The sequence below is a fragment of the Octodon degus genome, unplaced genomic scaffold (assembly GCF_000260255.1).
Source record: "Octodon degus isolate 3935 unplaced genomic scaffold, OctDeg1.0 scaffold00050, whole genome shotgun sequence".
Classification (NCBI taxonomy): domain Eukaryota; kingdom Metazoa; phylum Chordata; class Mammalia; order Rodentia; family Octodontidae; genus Octodon; species Octodon degus.
The window spans coordinates 4,952,831-4,967,405 of NW_004524626.1; the positions used below are offsets into that span (position 1 = coordinate 4,952,831).

General features: G+C 50.3%; 1 protein-coding gene across 3 annotated transcripts in view; it reads left to right on the forward strand.

Annotated features, from left to right (window-relative positions):
- Positions 1-14,575, forward strand: part of LOC101570260 (cytochrome P450 4F22) — a 67,329-nt gene that overhangs the window by 36,751 nt on the left and 16,003 nt on the right. For all 3 annotated transcript variants that reach the window (XM_004632897.2, XM_023717112.1, XM_023717111.1), the window contains exons 2-4: positions 5,421-5,522; positions 6,381-6,603; positions 11,177-11,321. In XM_004632897.2, the coding sequence (XP_004632954.1) occupies positions 6,382-6,603; positions 11,177-11,321 (367 nt within the window). In that variant the 5' untranslated portion in view covers positions 5,421-5,522; position 6,381. The remainder of the gene's footprint in view (positions 1-5,420; positions 5,523-6,380; positions 6,604-11,176; positions 11,322-14,575) is intronic.

Here is a 14,575-nt window from a genome sequence, read left to right on the forward strand (position 1 = left end):
ATGTTTTTTCCTCTTTCCTCCTTCCCTCCTTTCATTTCTTCTTATTTATTTTATTTTCTGGCAGTAGGGCTTTCATACTAAGCTGTACTCCCAGCCCTTTAAAAACATTATTATTATTATATTAGTTAGGTACAGGGTCTTGCTAAGTTAGTAAATTTTCCCGGGCTGGGCTGGAACTTGTGAGCCTCCTGCCTCAGCCTACGCTAGTGCTGGGAAAATAGGCACGGTCACAACAGCGAGCTAGATGGGCCTTTTTTTTTTTTAATATTTATTTATTTTTATTTATTACATTTATTTATTGTGTGTGTGTGTGGCCAGCTCAGCCCACCAGGGGGCGGGTCTGGCTGGCATGTGGTGCTGGGCATCGAACCGCGGTCCCTGTGCTTTGCCAAGCTTGTTTCAAGTAGGTGCTTTAGACCACTGAGCCATCTCTCCAGCCCCCTAGATGGGCCTTTTGACCATCCTATTTGAAAGAGGAGAAACTTGCGACTCCTAGAGAGAGTCTCAGTTGGTACTGAGCCCACAGCAGGCTCTTCCTCCTAGGAGCTCAGCTAAACATCTGTCTCAGGAAGGCCTGCAGCCCACACTTGGGACGGGGTTAGGGGAGGTGGGTCAGAGCTCCCAGAATCCTCATGTGACTTTCCCAGGCACCCACCTCTCTGTGCCCCTGGGCGTCCAAGAAGAGACCTGCTCTTCTAGGGCTGTCGCTTTCTCTAGTCCCAATTCCCTCCTGTTTCAAATGTCTTCAGGAAGACATTTATTTTGCTGAGATTTTCCTGGGTGGGGTGGGGGCTTGGGCTGTTCTACTCAGCAGTCCCCAACTTCCTCTGTTTTTTTTTTTTTTTTTTTTAAGACAGGGTCTTACTATGTAACCCAACCTGAACTTGAGCTCCCTGCGTAGCCCAGGCTGTCCTCAAAGCCACCACCTGTGTGATGTGGTGTGTGGGCAGCGGCTATGTTTCATGCCGAGTGTAAAGGGGAGCTGTGGGGGGAGTCTGAGCAGGGAAGGCTCATTATGTGATTTGGGGAAGACTGCTTCAGCTTCTCTGTGCAGAATGGGCTGCTGAGGGGTGGTGAGGATACTGGCGCAGGTCAGGGCAAGAGGGATGGAGAAGAATGGATGCGTGAGAGAGGTGCCTAGGACAGACCAGGCTGGAAATGGCGCTGGTTCAGGTGCAGGGGCTGGGTGTGGTCGGAGCCCCAACCTATAATTCCAACCTCAGTTCTTGGGAGACCGAGGCACGAGGATCACAAGTTGGAGCCCAGCCCGGGTGACATAGTGACTTAGTGAGACCCTGTCTCAAACTTAAAAAAAAAAAAGCCTGCAATTCAATCTGCAGTACTGGAAGGAAAAATAAAACAGTCAGAAAGCAAGCCCCTGCACTTAGGCTCCTGTCTGCATCCGGGGCTCTGCCCGTTGACCTCTCTCTTGAGAGAGGCCCCTGACAACTGTTCTCCAGCCCCTTACCCCCTGACTGCTCTAACAGGTGACCGCAGACCAGGCGTCTTCCCACAACTAACGTTTCTTCTCTCTCAGCTCTGGAGGCCAGAAATCCACGCTCCCTCTGAGGGCTCCAGGGGACTCGCACTGCTGCCTCTTTTCGCTTCGGTGGCCCCCTGCCTCCCATTACACGGCCCCTGCCTCCTGTTCACCGGGCTTTCTCCTTTCCTGTGTGACAGTTTCCTCCTGCCCCCCCCCTCCACTGAGCCATCTCCTGGCCCCATCTCTCTCTCTGTCTTTCTCCTCTCTTTCCGTTTATTTATTTATTTATACGTTCTTTCTCTTTCTTTCATACAAAGGATTAAATCCAGAGCTTTTACACAGAGCTACATCCCCAGCCCTTACATTTATTTATTTAGCTTTTTTTTTTTTTTTTTTTTTTTCTGAGCCGGGGATTGAACTCAGGCCCTTGCACTTGCCAGGCAAGCACTTCTTCAACTGAGCTATCTCCGCTGCCCCTTATTTAGCATTTTTGAGACAAGGTCTCTCTATGTACTTCAGGCTGGCCTTGAACTTGTGGCAATCCTCTTCTCTCACACCCTCTCAATGCCAGGATTATGGGCACCCACCAATTATTTTTATTTTTTAACTTTAAGACAGAGTCTCACTAAACTGCGGAATTGCCCAGGCTGGCAATCCTCCTGTCTCTGAGCACTGAGATCGCACACATGTGCACCTGCAGCCCGCTACTTTCTTACGAGGATGCTTGTGGCTTCACTCCCACCAGGACGCTAAGAACTCAGGGCCCACATCTGCAGAGGCTTTGCCCTTTGTACAGCACAGCATGTGCAGACCAGGGAATGGGGTCTTCCTGGGGACCTCAGCCCCAGTGCCACTCTCTGCTCTGCCACATACTTTAGATCAGGTTCTGTCACGGCTGTTCAGTGATCCTCCCTCCCTGGACAGCCTGGCTCCTGCCTGTCCCCAGAGCCTAGACTGAGTCACACGTAGCTGGATTTAGAAAGTATTTGCTAACTGAGGGCTGAAGAAATGCAGGCGGGGCTTTCCTGAGGGTGTGTCAGGTGTGCTCAGAGCTGGGTCACCAGGGTGCAGCTTCTCCAGCATCCTAGAAGGAATTGCTTGCTGCTGCCCAGTTGTACAAGATGGAAGTCCTCAGGGCCACTCGTGTGAAGGCGGCACCTGGAGCCAGCCAGAAGCAGCAGCCAGGGGACCATCTGCAGCCTCAGTTCAGAGGCTCTGCCTGTGACTTGGGCCTTGGAGGGCCTCAAGCTTTTGGTTTTTGAGGCTGCTTAGTCACTGCCCTTGTGCGAATCGAATCGCAGGAACTTGTAAAGGGAGTGTCACCCACTGCAGCTGGTCTCGACTTACTTCTTTTTTGGAGGGAGATTTGCTGAATAGTTCGGGCTGGCCTTGAACTCACTATGTAGGCTGGCCCCTAACTCCTGCCGATCCTCCTGCCTCAGGCTCTCTAGGAGCTGGGATGGCAGGTGTAAATCATCACACTTGGCTAAAAGGAGGATCACTTGGAATTGGGGGCCAGCCTGGGCTACTTAGTGAGTTCAAGGCCAGCTCCACTACATAGCAAGGCCCTGCCTCAAAAGAAGGGGGGTGAGTAGTTTAGGGATGTAGCTCAGTGCAAGCGTCTTGAGTTCATTCCCAGGTACCACACATATGAAGAAAGAATGAAAATCCCACACATGCTTAAATGTAGATGGAAAAAAACCATGGTTGAACTTTGAAGATATGATGCTAAAAAGCAAATCACAGAAAGATAAATGTGTGAGTTTCTTGACTTTCTTTTTTTCTGTTCTTTGAAACAAGGTCTTGCTCTGCAGTTCAGGCTGCCCTTGAACTCACAGCAATCCTCCTACCTTAGCTTCCCAAGTTCTGGGATGACAGGTGTGTGCCATGCCTGGCCCCGTTTTATATTTTAACTTTGAGACAGGGTCTTGGTAAATTGTTAAATTGCTAAAGGTCTATTGAATGGATATATCTCATTTTGCTAATCCATTCACCTGTCAGTAGATATGTGGGTTACTTCTACCTCTTGGCTTGCTACATAGCTCAGACTCATAGTGATCCTCTTGTCTCCACCTCCCCAGAGCTGGGATTACAGGTGTGCGCCACCACACTGGGTTTCAGTGGCCGGCGTGGCATGCGGTACCAGGGACTGAACTCGGCTTCTTGCACTTGCCAGGCAGGTGCTCAGACCACTGAACTCGTACAAACATTTCTTTGAGATCTCTTTACTTTTGGAGGGTACATATGCAAAGGTAGAGCTGTTGGGTCATATGATAATTCCATGTTAATTTTTTGTTTTGTTTTGTTTTGTTTTCTTAGATAGAGTCTCACTAAGTTGTCCAGGCTGACTTCAAACATGTGATCCTCCTGCCTCAGCCTCCCAAGTACTGCAATTCCAGGCCTGTACCACTATGCCTGGCCTTTGTGCTTTTTTTTCTTTTGTATTTTAGGACAGGGTCTGCAGGGTCTCACTGTGTAGATTGGACTCATTGTGATCCTCCTGTTTATAGCCTCCCAAGTGCTGGGATTACAGGCGCACCACCATGCCTAGTCTCAGCTGTTGTCTTAGTGCGCCCCAGGGGTGGGGCCTACATGGCAGGCCCATCGAACTCCCAGTCCCTGCTCTTTGTGCTTAATGTTTAAAGGAATAGCCAAATGTTTCCCGCAGCCATGGTACCATTTTATCTCCCCATTGATGCAATACAGAGCTGCCAATTTCTTCACATCCTCACCAAAACTTTTTCCTCCCTGTTCTTGGGATGGAACTCAGGGCCTTGCACAGAGTAGGCAAGTGCTCTGTCACTGAACTATACATCCCTGTTCTTTTAATTTTTTATTTTGAAAAAATAATTTTATTTTGAGACAGGGTCTTGCTATATCACCCATGCTGGGCTTGTACTGGTGGTCCTCCTGCTTTAGCCTCTGAGGGGTTGGGGATGACAGGTCTGTGCACTCTTTTTGTTTAGTTTTAAACAGTGGCCATCCTGGTGAGTGTTCATGGAGTCTGTGTTATAGTTAGAGCATCCAGCCCACCTGGGCCCTCTGAACTTGGTGGTGATCTCTGAATTTGCCAAGGGAAATTTTGCTTCTGCCTGGATAATGTGGTTTGGCATTGACTGGAGGAAGATGCAGTGAATCCAGACCTTTAGCGGAGGGCAGAATCATGGGATGGATGGTACTGTGGACTCAGGAGAAGACTGGAAGGCAGGGATTCTTGTGTCTGTGTTGCCAAGGAGATAGGAGCACGGGGGACCCTTGACTAGTATGGTTGGGTAACTGAGAGAGAAGAGGGTAGGACCCAGATTTAGGAATCTTCTCAGGGGCTGGGCGTAGTGGCACACAACAGTAATCCTAGCACTCAAAAGGCAGGAGGATGCCTTTGAATCTGAACTCAGCCAAGGATACGTGGTGATTCCTTGTTTCAAACAAACAAACAAACAAACAAACAAACAAATAAACAAAGAATCTCCTTGGGATTACCTGGGAATCAACAGCCTCCAAAGTGAGCGTGACAGGACTGAGGTCAGGCCCTTGGTGGGGACTCAGGGACCCTTGCCAGCTTCCAACTCCTCTGAATGGAGAGACTGAGTCTGGCAGCATGTAGGACCTGCTTGTGGGGACTGGGGTGACTTTCCTGGGAATGAGGGTTTCATGGCTTGATTCGTGGTGAGCAGCACGCTGAACACTTTGCTCTGCCCTGCTGGCTGTGTTTTGTTTTGTCTTTTGATACGAGGTCTCACTACATAGCTTGGACTCAGAGTGATCGGCTTGTCTCAGCCTCCCCAGCACTGGGATTACAGGCACGAGCCACCATGCCTTGTTTCAGGCTGGTGCGGTGCACCCAGAATGTAGTACTGGGGATTGAACTCAGGACCTTGTGTGTGCCAGGCAGGCCTTGCTTGCTGCCTTATTTATGGTACTGTCTCTGTTCTTTTAGGAGCTGACTCTCAAAGAAGGATTTGGATGCTGGAAACTTGTTTGAGAAGCGATTGCAGAAAGTACCAGTAAGGACGAAGGAACTTGGAAGGACTGAGAACAGGTAGTCAGACCAATAGGGGTGTGCACGATTTCAGAGTAGCATATTTCACAGCAGCCCAAAGGCAGGGAAGGCCCACATGGCCATTGACAGAGGAATGGATCAGCAGAAATGTGGCCTAGCCATGCTATGGAATATTACTTAACACCAGAAGTAACAAAGCTCTGATATTTACCAAAGCCTGGGTGAAGCTTGTGAACAGCAGGCTGAGTCAAAGAAGCTGGGCTCCACAGGCCTGGCAGGGCATGACCGGTGCACGAAATGCCTGGAATAGTTACACCCACAGGTCCAGAAAGGAATCAGTGTTTTCCAGAGGCTCTGGGGAGGAAGAATGGGGTGTGAAAAATTGAGGCCAGCCTTGGTTGCACAGTGAGTTCAAGGCCAGCTTGAACTACATAGGCAGACTCTGCCTCAAAGAGCCAATACTGAAAAACAAAGCAAAATGAAACAAAACAAAATCTGGGACAAAGCAAAAATGAGCTGAGTGCAGTGGTGTGAGCCCAGCGACTCAGGAGGTTGAGTCAGGAGAATCCCAAGCTCCAAGCCAGCCGGGAAGGTCAGTGAGATGCAGTCTAGCAGTACAATTCTCTTTTTAAAGGCCTGGGGGTGTGACTCAAGGGGAAAGTGCACCTGGGCTCAGTCCCTTAACAATAAAGAGGTTGCAGACATCTCAGCTGAGGGTGCAGCGTGGGTCTCATGCATCCGTGCAGCCAGCTGGCTGAGGCCCAGGATGTGTCTGTCACTGGCACCTCCCATGTCAGGCCCACTCTGCTGGACCCCATGGTCCTCTGGGGTTTAGTGCACAAATGGCTGGGGAGCAGGCCTCCCCAGCACTGACGCCCTCCCCACCACATCCCCTAGGATGCTGCCCATCACAGATCACCTGCTGGACCTCCTGGGGCTGGAAAAGACAGCCTTCCGCACCTACGCAGTGTCTGCGCTCCTCCTCTCCCTGCTCTTCTCCTTCTTCCGCCTGCTGCTGCAGTTTGTGCAAATCTGCTGGGCCTTCTACACCACCTGTCGCCGCCTGCGCTGCTTCCGCCAGCCACCGAGGAAAAACTGGCTCATGGGTCACCTGGGCATGGTGAGTGTGGTGGGCAGCCGTGCAGGCACTGGGGCTGCAGTGGATGGAGCTGCTGGCATCCAAGAACCTGCTTGAGGTCACGCGTGGAGGTCACGTTGTGGTGGTTTTTTTTTAGAGCCAGAGTCTCAGTTTGTAGTTCAGGCTGACCTGAACTCATGGAGAACTTCTGGCCTCAGCCTCCTGAGTTCTGAGATTAAAGGTGTGTGCCACCACACCTGGCTGCATTTCAGCTTTTAAATAGTTTTTGTTAATATATGTTTGCAATGTATAATAATGACATCCCTCTTGGGAATTTAGATCTATATGTATTACATCTCGATCATCATTACTGTTTCCCTCCCCCCTCTTCTTCCTTTCCCAGGTCCCCTTCCCATGTCTTTTGTTTTGGTATTAAGGCAGGGTCTCACTATGTCGTCCAGGCTGGTCTTGAACTCACTATGTAGCCCAGGGTGGCCTTGAGTTTATAGTGATCTTCCTGCCTCAGCTTCCTGAATGCTAGGATTGCAGGCATGTGCCACCACACCCAGTTACATTACATTTTTTAAAATTTATGCATAGGTGCCACTTAGGATTCCAGGCAAATATTAACTCCTCCTATCCTCTCAACAATTCTGGGAATTAAGGGTCATGACTGTCTCCACTGTGGACCTGAGAATACAAAGGCACAGAGAGGTCAAGTTCAACAAGAGGTCGTTGGCCACACAGCCTGTAAGCGGCTGAGCTGGAGTTCAAGCCCAGGCTGTCTCCCCAACTCCTCTTAGCTGTACCCTCTGCCACTTTGAGCTTTTAGACTGGACATGTGGGATTTCCCCAAAAGGCATCCAGATGTCAGAGTCAAATACAGATGTTGGGGCTGGTGAGATGGCTCAGTGGTCTAAAACACCTACTTAGAACAAGCTTAGCAAAGCACAGGGACCACGGTTCAATCCCCAGCACCACATGCCAGCCAGTCGCGCCCCCTGGTGGGCTGAGCTGGCCACCCCCCCACACACAAATAAATAAACAAATAAATAATTAAAAAAAAAAAAAAAAAAAAACAAAAAAAACCAAAAACAAATACAGATGTTGAGGCAGGGAGGCTTGGTGAAACGGAATGCCAGCCCCTGCTGCCTGCTGGTCTCACCTGGCCCCTTCCAGGCCTTAGTGAAATTCAGGGACAGTTGCTAAAGGCTTTACTGGCCCAGCTCTCTTGCTGAGCTTTGAGGCAGCCTTTGGAGAAGCAGATGGGGGCAGTGGTCATCCGCTTATGTTTTGGAGCCCTGGGTTTGAGTTCTGCCTCTATCATGAACTGCTTATGTGACTTTCAGGTAATGGGGGAATCCAGAGACTCTGCTTTTAGGATCCCGAGTGCTTTTAAGATTTTGAGGCAAGGTCTTGCCAAGTTGCTGAGTTGCCCAGGTTGGTCTGTTCCACCTTGCCTCCCCTGCTTTGTGTGACTCCAAGCAAGCTATTAACCTCACCGGGCCTCAGTCTTTCCTCTAGTCTGTAATGTATTCTTGATGATCTCTTGAGAATGCTATAATAGTTCTTGATAGCCTCATGGGCTGTTCTTTTGGATTCCTTGGAGTCCTGGTTGTCACATGTTTGGCACTGACTGAGCCTGATATACAGGTAGAGGACAGGTATACGCAGAAACCAGGAGGATTGGAGGATTCAAGAAATATTTTAAGTAGTACTAGCTTGGGTTGAATATCTTAGAAGGAATAAGGCATGGGTTTCCACTGACTAGCTCAGAGATCCTTTTGTTTTTGTGTTGCTAGGGATGGAAACCAGAGCCTCTTGCATGCTAGACAATGGCTCTCCCACTGAGCTCTATGCCAGTCATGAATGGAACTTAACATCCTGAGATTTCGGTTATCCACGAGGCTCTGGATACTGAGGGATGCCTGTGGCAGACTGGGCGGCTTAGGCAACAGAAATATGTTTCCTTCCAATTCTGGGAGCTGGATGTCTAGGACCAACCTGCAGGGTTGAGTTCTTCTAGGTGCCACGACCCTCCCTGGCTCTCCACTGCCATCCAGAGAATGGTTGGTATTCATGACCCTCTATTCCCTGACCCTTTCCTTCCTCACCAGTGTGGCCGCCCTTGCCCAGTTCCAAAGGTTGGCTTCCTATTTCAGCAACAGGGCTCCAACTTGCCCCATTTCTGGGTGCCTTTTCCAAACTGTGTCTTCTGTCCAGAACTTTTCTGGAACATTCTTCCCTGGTAGATTACTGTCTCCTCAGTTTTCATGCCTCATCTCTAGGGTCCTTACTCCTGGGAGCTCTTGCTGGCTTCAATGGTGGTATTAGGAGCAGCTCCCAGTCTCCACTGCCCTGGGCAGTTGGATCTTCCTGCAGCTCAGTGTTGACACTGTGGGTGCAGCCCATCCTCTGATCCCAGGAGGTCTGGGTGAGGCCATAATTTTCCTTGGGTGTGGGCAGGCTTAGGGCTACCCCTGGAGAGGAGACAAGAGGAGACTTGTTCATTCATTCATGGAATAATTGCTGGGTCTTCCTCCTGGCCAGGCACTGGGTTAGGCCCCTTTGTGTTGGAGCCCTCCTTTTGTGAAATACCTATGGAGGCTGGGTGTGGTGGTGTTGGCCTGTGATCCCCAAAACTCTGGGAGATTGAGGCAGAAAGATGGCAAGTTGAAGCCCAAACTCAACAACTGAGTAAGAACCCATCTCAAAAAAATTAAAACATTAAAAATGCTGGAGACGGTGGGCCTGGAGGCATCACCCAATGGGAAGGGTCTGGGTTCAATCTCCAGCACCTCCCCTTCCCCCAAGATGGATCTACCCTATTTTATGGATTCCCTTTTAAGGATTTGAGCTCAGACAGAATAAGTAAGTTGCCTACATTTTCAAGGCTGCTGAAGGTGACTTTGAACTCAGATTCCTCTGACACGAAAGCTGTTTCCACACCTCAGCCGCATCCAGGGTGCTGGTGGAGAACATGCGTTTTGGAACGGTGGGTATGTGTTTGGATCCTGGCTTTGCCACTGTGGTGCTGGGTGCCTGGGCCTGCCCACACCTTCTTGACCCGTTTCTGGGTGCAGTGATAACACTGCTGGCTATGACGGCCCCATTTCTAGCTTCGATTCCTCCCTACTTTCTGGCTACCAGTGTCTGTGTTCTAGCAGCTTTCCAGAGTTTAGGATTTCAACCTCCCTGGGAAGCCCTTGGCCAATGATTGGGGATTGGTGGATAAATACCTAGCATCCTCCCTCTCAGGGGACTAACTCAGAGGTCCAGTGTCCTGCCCATCCTCCAAAACTCCCCCATGGGCCTGAGCACGGGGGTCCCATAGTGCTGCCATCTACCACTTAGCCTTTCCTGGATGCCTTCCCTTCTGTCCCTATTCATGTTTTGGGAACCATGTCCTCAATAAACCACCTGCCCTAGCAGCCTTGCCTCAGGACCTGCTTCTGAGGGACCCCAAACAAGCACAGTTACTCACTCACAACTTTGAGTGAATTGTTTGACCTTTCTGAGCACAAAGAAGCAGAGAGTGCATCGGGAGCACGTGGAGCAGGCTGGCCTACAGGAAGTTCCTGTGCTGTTCACAGCCAGAGTGAGCTCATGCAGGGCACAGCACTAGCTCTCGATGGAGTTGTGCTGGGGGTGCAGCCCAGGGCCTCCTGCATGCTGGGCAAGCACTCTCAGGGTGGAACATAGTGCCAGCACTTATTTTTTTATTTTTGAGATGGAGCCTCCTGTGTTGCCAAGGCTGGTCTTGAATTTATGATCTCCCTGACTCCCAAATGTCTGGTGTTATAGGCAGGTACCACCAAGCTCCACTGACACTTATTTTGTTTGAGACAGAATCACACTATAGAGATTAGGCTGGCCTTGAACTCACTGTGCTGCCCACCCTGGCCTCAAACTCACTGCTATCTTCCTGCCTCAGCGTGTCCGAGTGCTGGGATTGCAGGAGCGCATCACTAGGCCTGACATACAGGGTCTTTTTTTTTTTTTTTTGTACTTGGAATCAAACCGGACCTTGCACTTGCCAGGCAGGTGCTGTGCCACTGAACTATATCCCAGCCCCTGATGTCTACTTTTTAAATAGCAAGTATTCAGTAAATACTGGCCTTTGTCATTATTGAGTTTCCTATTACTATTGTGTGTATGTGCGGGCGCATGCGTGTTGCTTAGGATGGAGCCCAGGGCCCTGGCAGGCACTCTGCCCCTGAGCTACACTCCCAGGTACCCACCCCTTTGTCTTCTTTATGTGACAGGATCCTGCAGTGTTGTCTGGGCTGGCTGAAGTGGCCCTCCTGCTTCAGCTTCCAGGTAGCTGGAATTGTAGGCATGAGCCACCAGGTCCGGCTTGTCTTTCTTTCCTGAACTGGCCATGTGTCACGCCCACGCTGGGCTCCTGCTCTCTCCATTACTCCCCTGGGCTGCTCCCCAAGGGAGCACTGGCTGTCCCCCACTTCTCAGAGGAGGTGGTGGGGGCCCAGAGAGGTGCAGCCAGCAATCCACATTCATTTCTCAGATTGTTTTGAGCTGAGGGGAGGTGGCAGGAAGGGGGGACAGATGGAAGCTGGCCAGGCACGTTGTCATGGTCCCTGCCTTCTCTCCACAGTACCTTCCGAATGAGAAGGGTCTTCAAGATGAGAAGAAGGTGCTGGACACCATGCATGACGTGCTCCTGGTGTGGGCTGGGCCTGTCCTGCCGCTATTGGTCCTGGTGCACCCTGATTATATCAAGCCTGTTTTGAGCGCCTCAGGTAGGTGAGCTGAGCCTCTGAGAGTGACTATACCCTCAAGTCCCATGCTCTGTCAGAGATTCTAGATAGACAGGCTCTCCAGAAGAAGGGACATTTGAGTAGGGCTTTGGGGAACAAGTAGGAGTTCACCAAAGCAGGAATGGCAGTACACATTATGGGAATGTGGACAAAAGTGTGGCAGTGCCTAAGAGACCCATGAACACTGAGGGATTATCCACCTACGTGGAAGTCAGCCAAACCTATTTGGGTAGGCAGTTGTTCACTGGAGGTTTTGTTAGGTAGTTGTTGCTCAATCCCAGATCACGGCATTCCTGTTCTTTGGGTTGTGGTATTTCTGCCCTGACCAGGGATCTTGGTGGCTCACCCTGCTGGCTGCTGAGATGCTTCCTGCCTGGCCTGGAAGGAGATGTGGAAGGATTGTTGCTCTTTTCTGCAGTCCACGCCTGTCCCAAGGTGTGGCAGTCCCCAGGGTGTGCTTGGCAAACTCTTACTCATCCTGCAACACCCAGCGCCAATGAGCCCTTCTCCAGGGAGCCTTGCGGGATTGTGTGAGAACATGGCTCTGGACATTCCCATCCTCAGAGCGAGCCTTTTGGGGCTGGGTGCGTCTGTGTCCCTCTCTGTCTCCCTTGCTCATGGGGCTCTGGACCCTGGAATGGCCTTGATGGAGCTGACAGCCTCAGAGGCTCAGGTTAGTCCAGAGAGTGGAGGGGTAGAGAAAGAAAAGACGCCAGGAATTTTAGTGTGTCTGGCCCAGCTTGGGCCTCTGCAAACTCGTGTCTGGAGACCGCCTGGCTGGGTGTCCCCTCTGTACCCCATCATTGCATTTTGTTTGAGACAAGGTCCGGCTTTGTGGCTCAGATTGGCCTTGAACTCGTGGTGATCCTCCTGCCTCAGCCTCCAGAGTGCTGAGATTACAGTCCAGTGCCACCATGTCTGGTTATGTAGCCTCTTAGTTTCTGCTGTGAAGGATTGGAGCTATTATGAAGGATAAATAACATAAAGTGCATCCTGGGGTCTGGCTAATGGTTGAGGATTTACCCTGCACGGACATGACCCAGCTTGATCCCCAGTACCAGAATAAAATAATATAATATGTACAAAAATAAGGCCACTTCCTCTTCTTCTTCCTCCTCCTTCTTCCTGGCAGAACTGTGAATTGAACCTGGGACCTTTGCACTGAGTTGCATCCCATCCCTTTTTATTTTTTTTTATTTTGAGATACAGTCTCTTGAAGTTACTCAGTTGCCCAGGCTGGGTTCAAACTTGTGATCCTCCTGCTTCAGCAGCCCAAAGTGCTGGCATGACAGGTGAACGCCACAGCACCTGTCTCCTTTCCCCTCTGTTTCTCTTCATTTTCTTCCTCATTCCTTTTAATCCTCCTCCTCCTCCTCCTTTTCCTCTGCTTCCTCCTCCTCCTCTTCCTCCTCCTTCTCCTCTTTCTCCTTCTTTTCTTCTTCTTTCTCTTCTTCCTCCTCCTCCTCTTCCTCCCCCTCCTTCTCTTTCTCCTCTTCTTCCTCCTCCATCCTCTCTTCTTCTTTTTCTTCCTCCTACTCCTCTTCCTCCCCCTCCTGTCCTCCTCTTCTGCCTCCTCCTCTCTTCTTCTTCTTCCTCCTCCTCCTCTTCCTCCCTTCCTCCTTTTCCTCCTCCTCCTCTCCTCCTATTTTTCCTCGTCCTTCTCCTCCTCCTCTCCTTCCTCCTCCTCCTTCTCCTTTTTTTTCTTCTTCCTCCTCCTCTTCCTCCCTCTCCTCCTCCTCTTCCTCCTTCTCTCCTCCTCTCCTCCTCGCACCTTGTGCCAGTTTCCTGAGCTCTGTCCCGCCTGGTATGAGTCTCCAAGCAGCTTCCCTGCATGGTGGAGGCCTGGCACGCAGCGCACGCTCAGGCTTTGCGCTTCCCTTACCTCCTCAGGGCCTCTCCTACCGGAAGAGCTGGATGGGGAGCTCTGGCAAGGGGCGGGTGGGGCTCTGAGTCAGTGCCTCCTCCAGGGCTGCTGCCTGTGACTGCAGTCGGACTGGCTGGGCTGCAGGTCACAGCCTCCACCCTGGTGGGGCCTCCCAGGGCCACACCTGTGTGACTGTGGCTCTAGACCTACAGGCCCGCTGGAAGGCAGGGGGCCTCCTGGAACCTCTGCCTTGTCTCTGATTGACATTCAGAAGAAAATAGGCCAAAGCTTCATGGGGTGGGGTCATGGCTTGTAAGCCTAGAATTACGGCTTGGGTTTTATGTGCTCTTTTTATTAATGAGAAATTCCCATTGCGTACAATTCATCATTTGAAATGAGCATCCGCTGGTAATTGGGGACATTCACGACGTTGTGCAACCTCCAAACTTTCTCTAGTTTCAAACTTTGTTTTAACCACCTCATAAAATGTCCCTCTGTGTCTGCCCCGCCCCTTTCCTGGTCACCTGCTTTCTGTCTCTACAGTGCTGTGCGCTGGACGCTGTTAGCCGCGGCTGGCTGTCAGCACGCGGCCTTCCGCGTCTGGCTTCTCGGGCTGGCACTGTGCTCTCCCAGCTCCCCTGCGCTAAGGGTCAGTGCTGTTCCTTTCCCAGCAGAGGGTCCGTGCATCGCAGGGAGGGACGACAGCTTGCGTGTCCGCTTATCCACTGCTTCCGCCTCTCCTTCAGCTGCTGTGAACAACGCTACTGTGAACATTCATGCATAAGTTTTGGTGTGGACCTAGTTTTCTTTCTTTCTATTTTTTCATAATTTTATTGATAAACAAATAGCAATGAGACAGTTTCAAATCAAATCGCTAGGACAGTTTCAATAACACACTGCATACATTCTTCTTAGTGGTTAATTGCTGTACAAGATGCAGACTTGAGATCCTATTTACAAACACCAGTAGAACATACCATTCTATTCATTAACAGAATGTAACTATATATCTATCCTAACCACTTTGAATACACAGATACAAAATGGACATTCATCTGTATACCCTTTTTTTGTTAAGTTCCGTTATTTGAATATTATAGGTGTGTAAACTCAGCAAAATATTCTAAAAGAGTCCAGTAGCCCATAATAGCATTGGGTCTTCTGTTGTCAGAAATTGTTGACCTGAGTCCCCCACAGCTCAACATAACAGCATGGCTTTCCTTCCTATATTTCATCTTCATACTTTTCTACTGGATGGTTAAGACCAAGGTAAAGCATAGACCTAGTTTTCTCTCCCCCCCCATTTTTCTTTGTTCTCTCTCTTGATTTTTTTGAAACAGTATCTTGCTATGTCATTCAGGCTTTGCTTTTG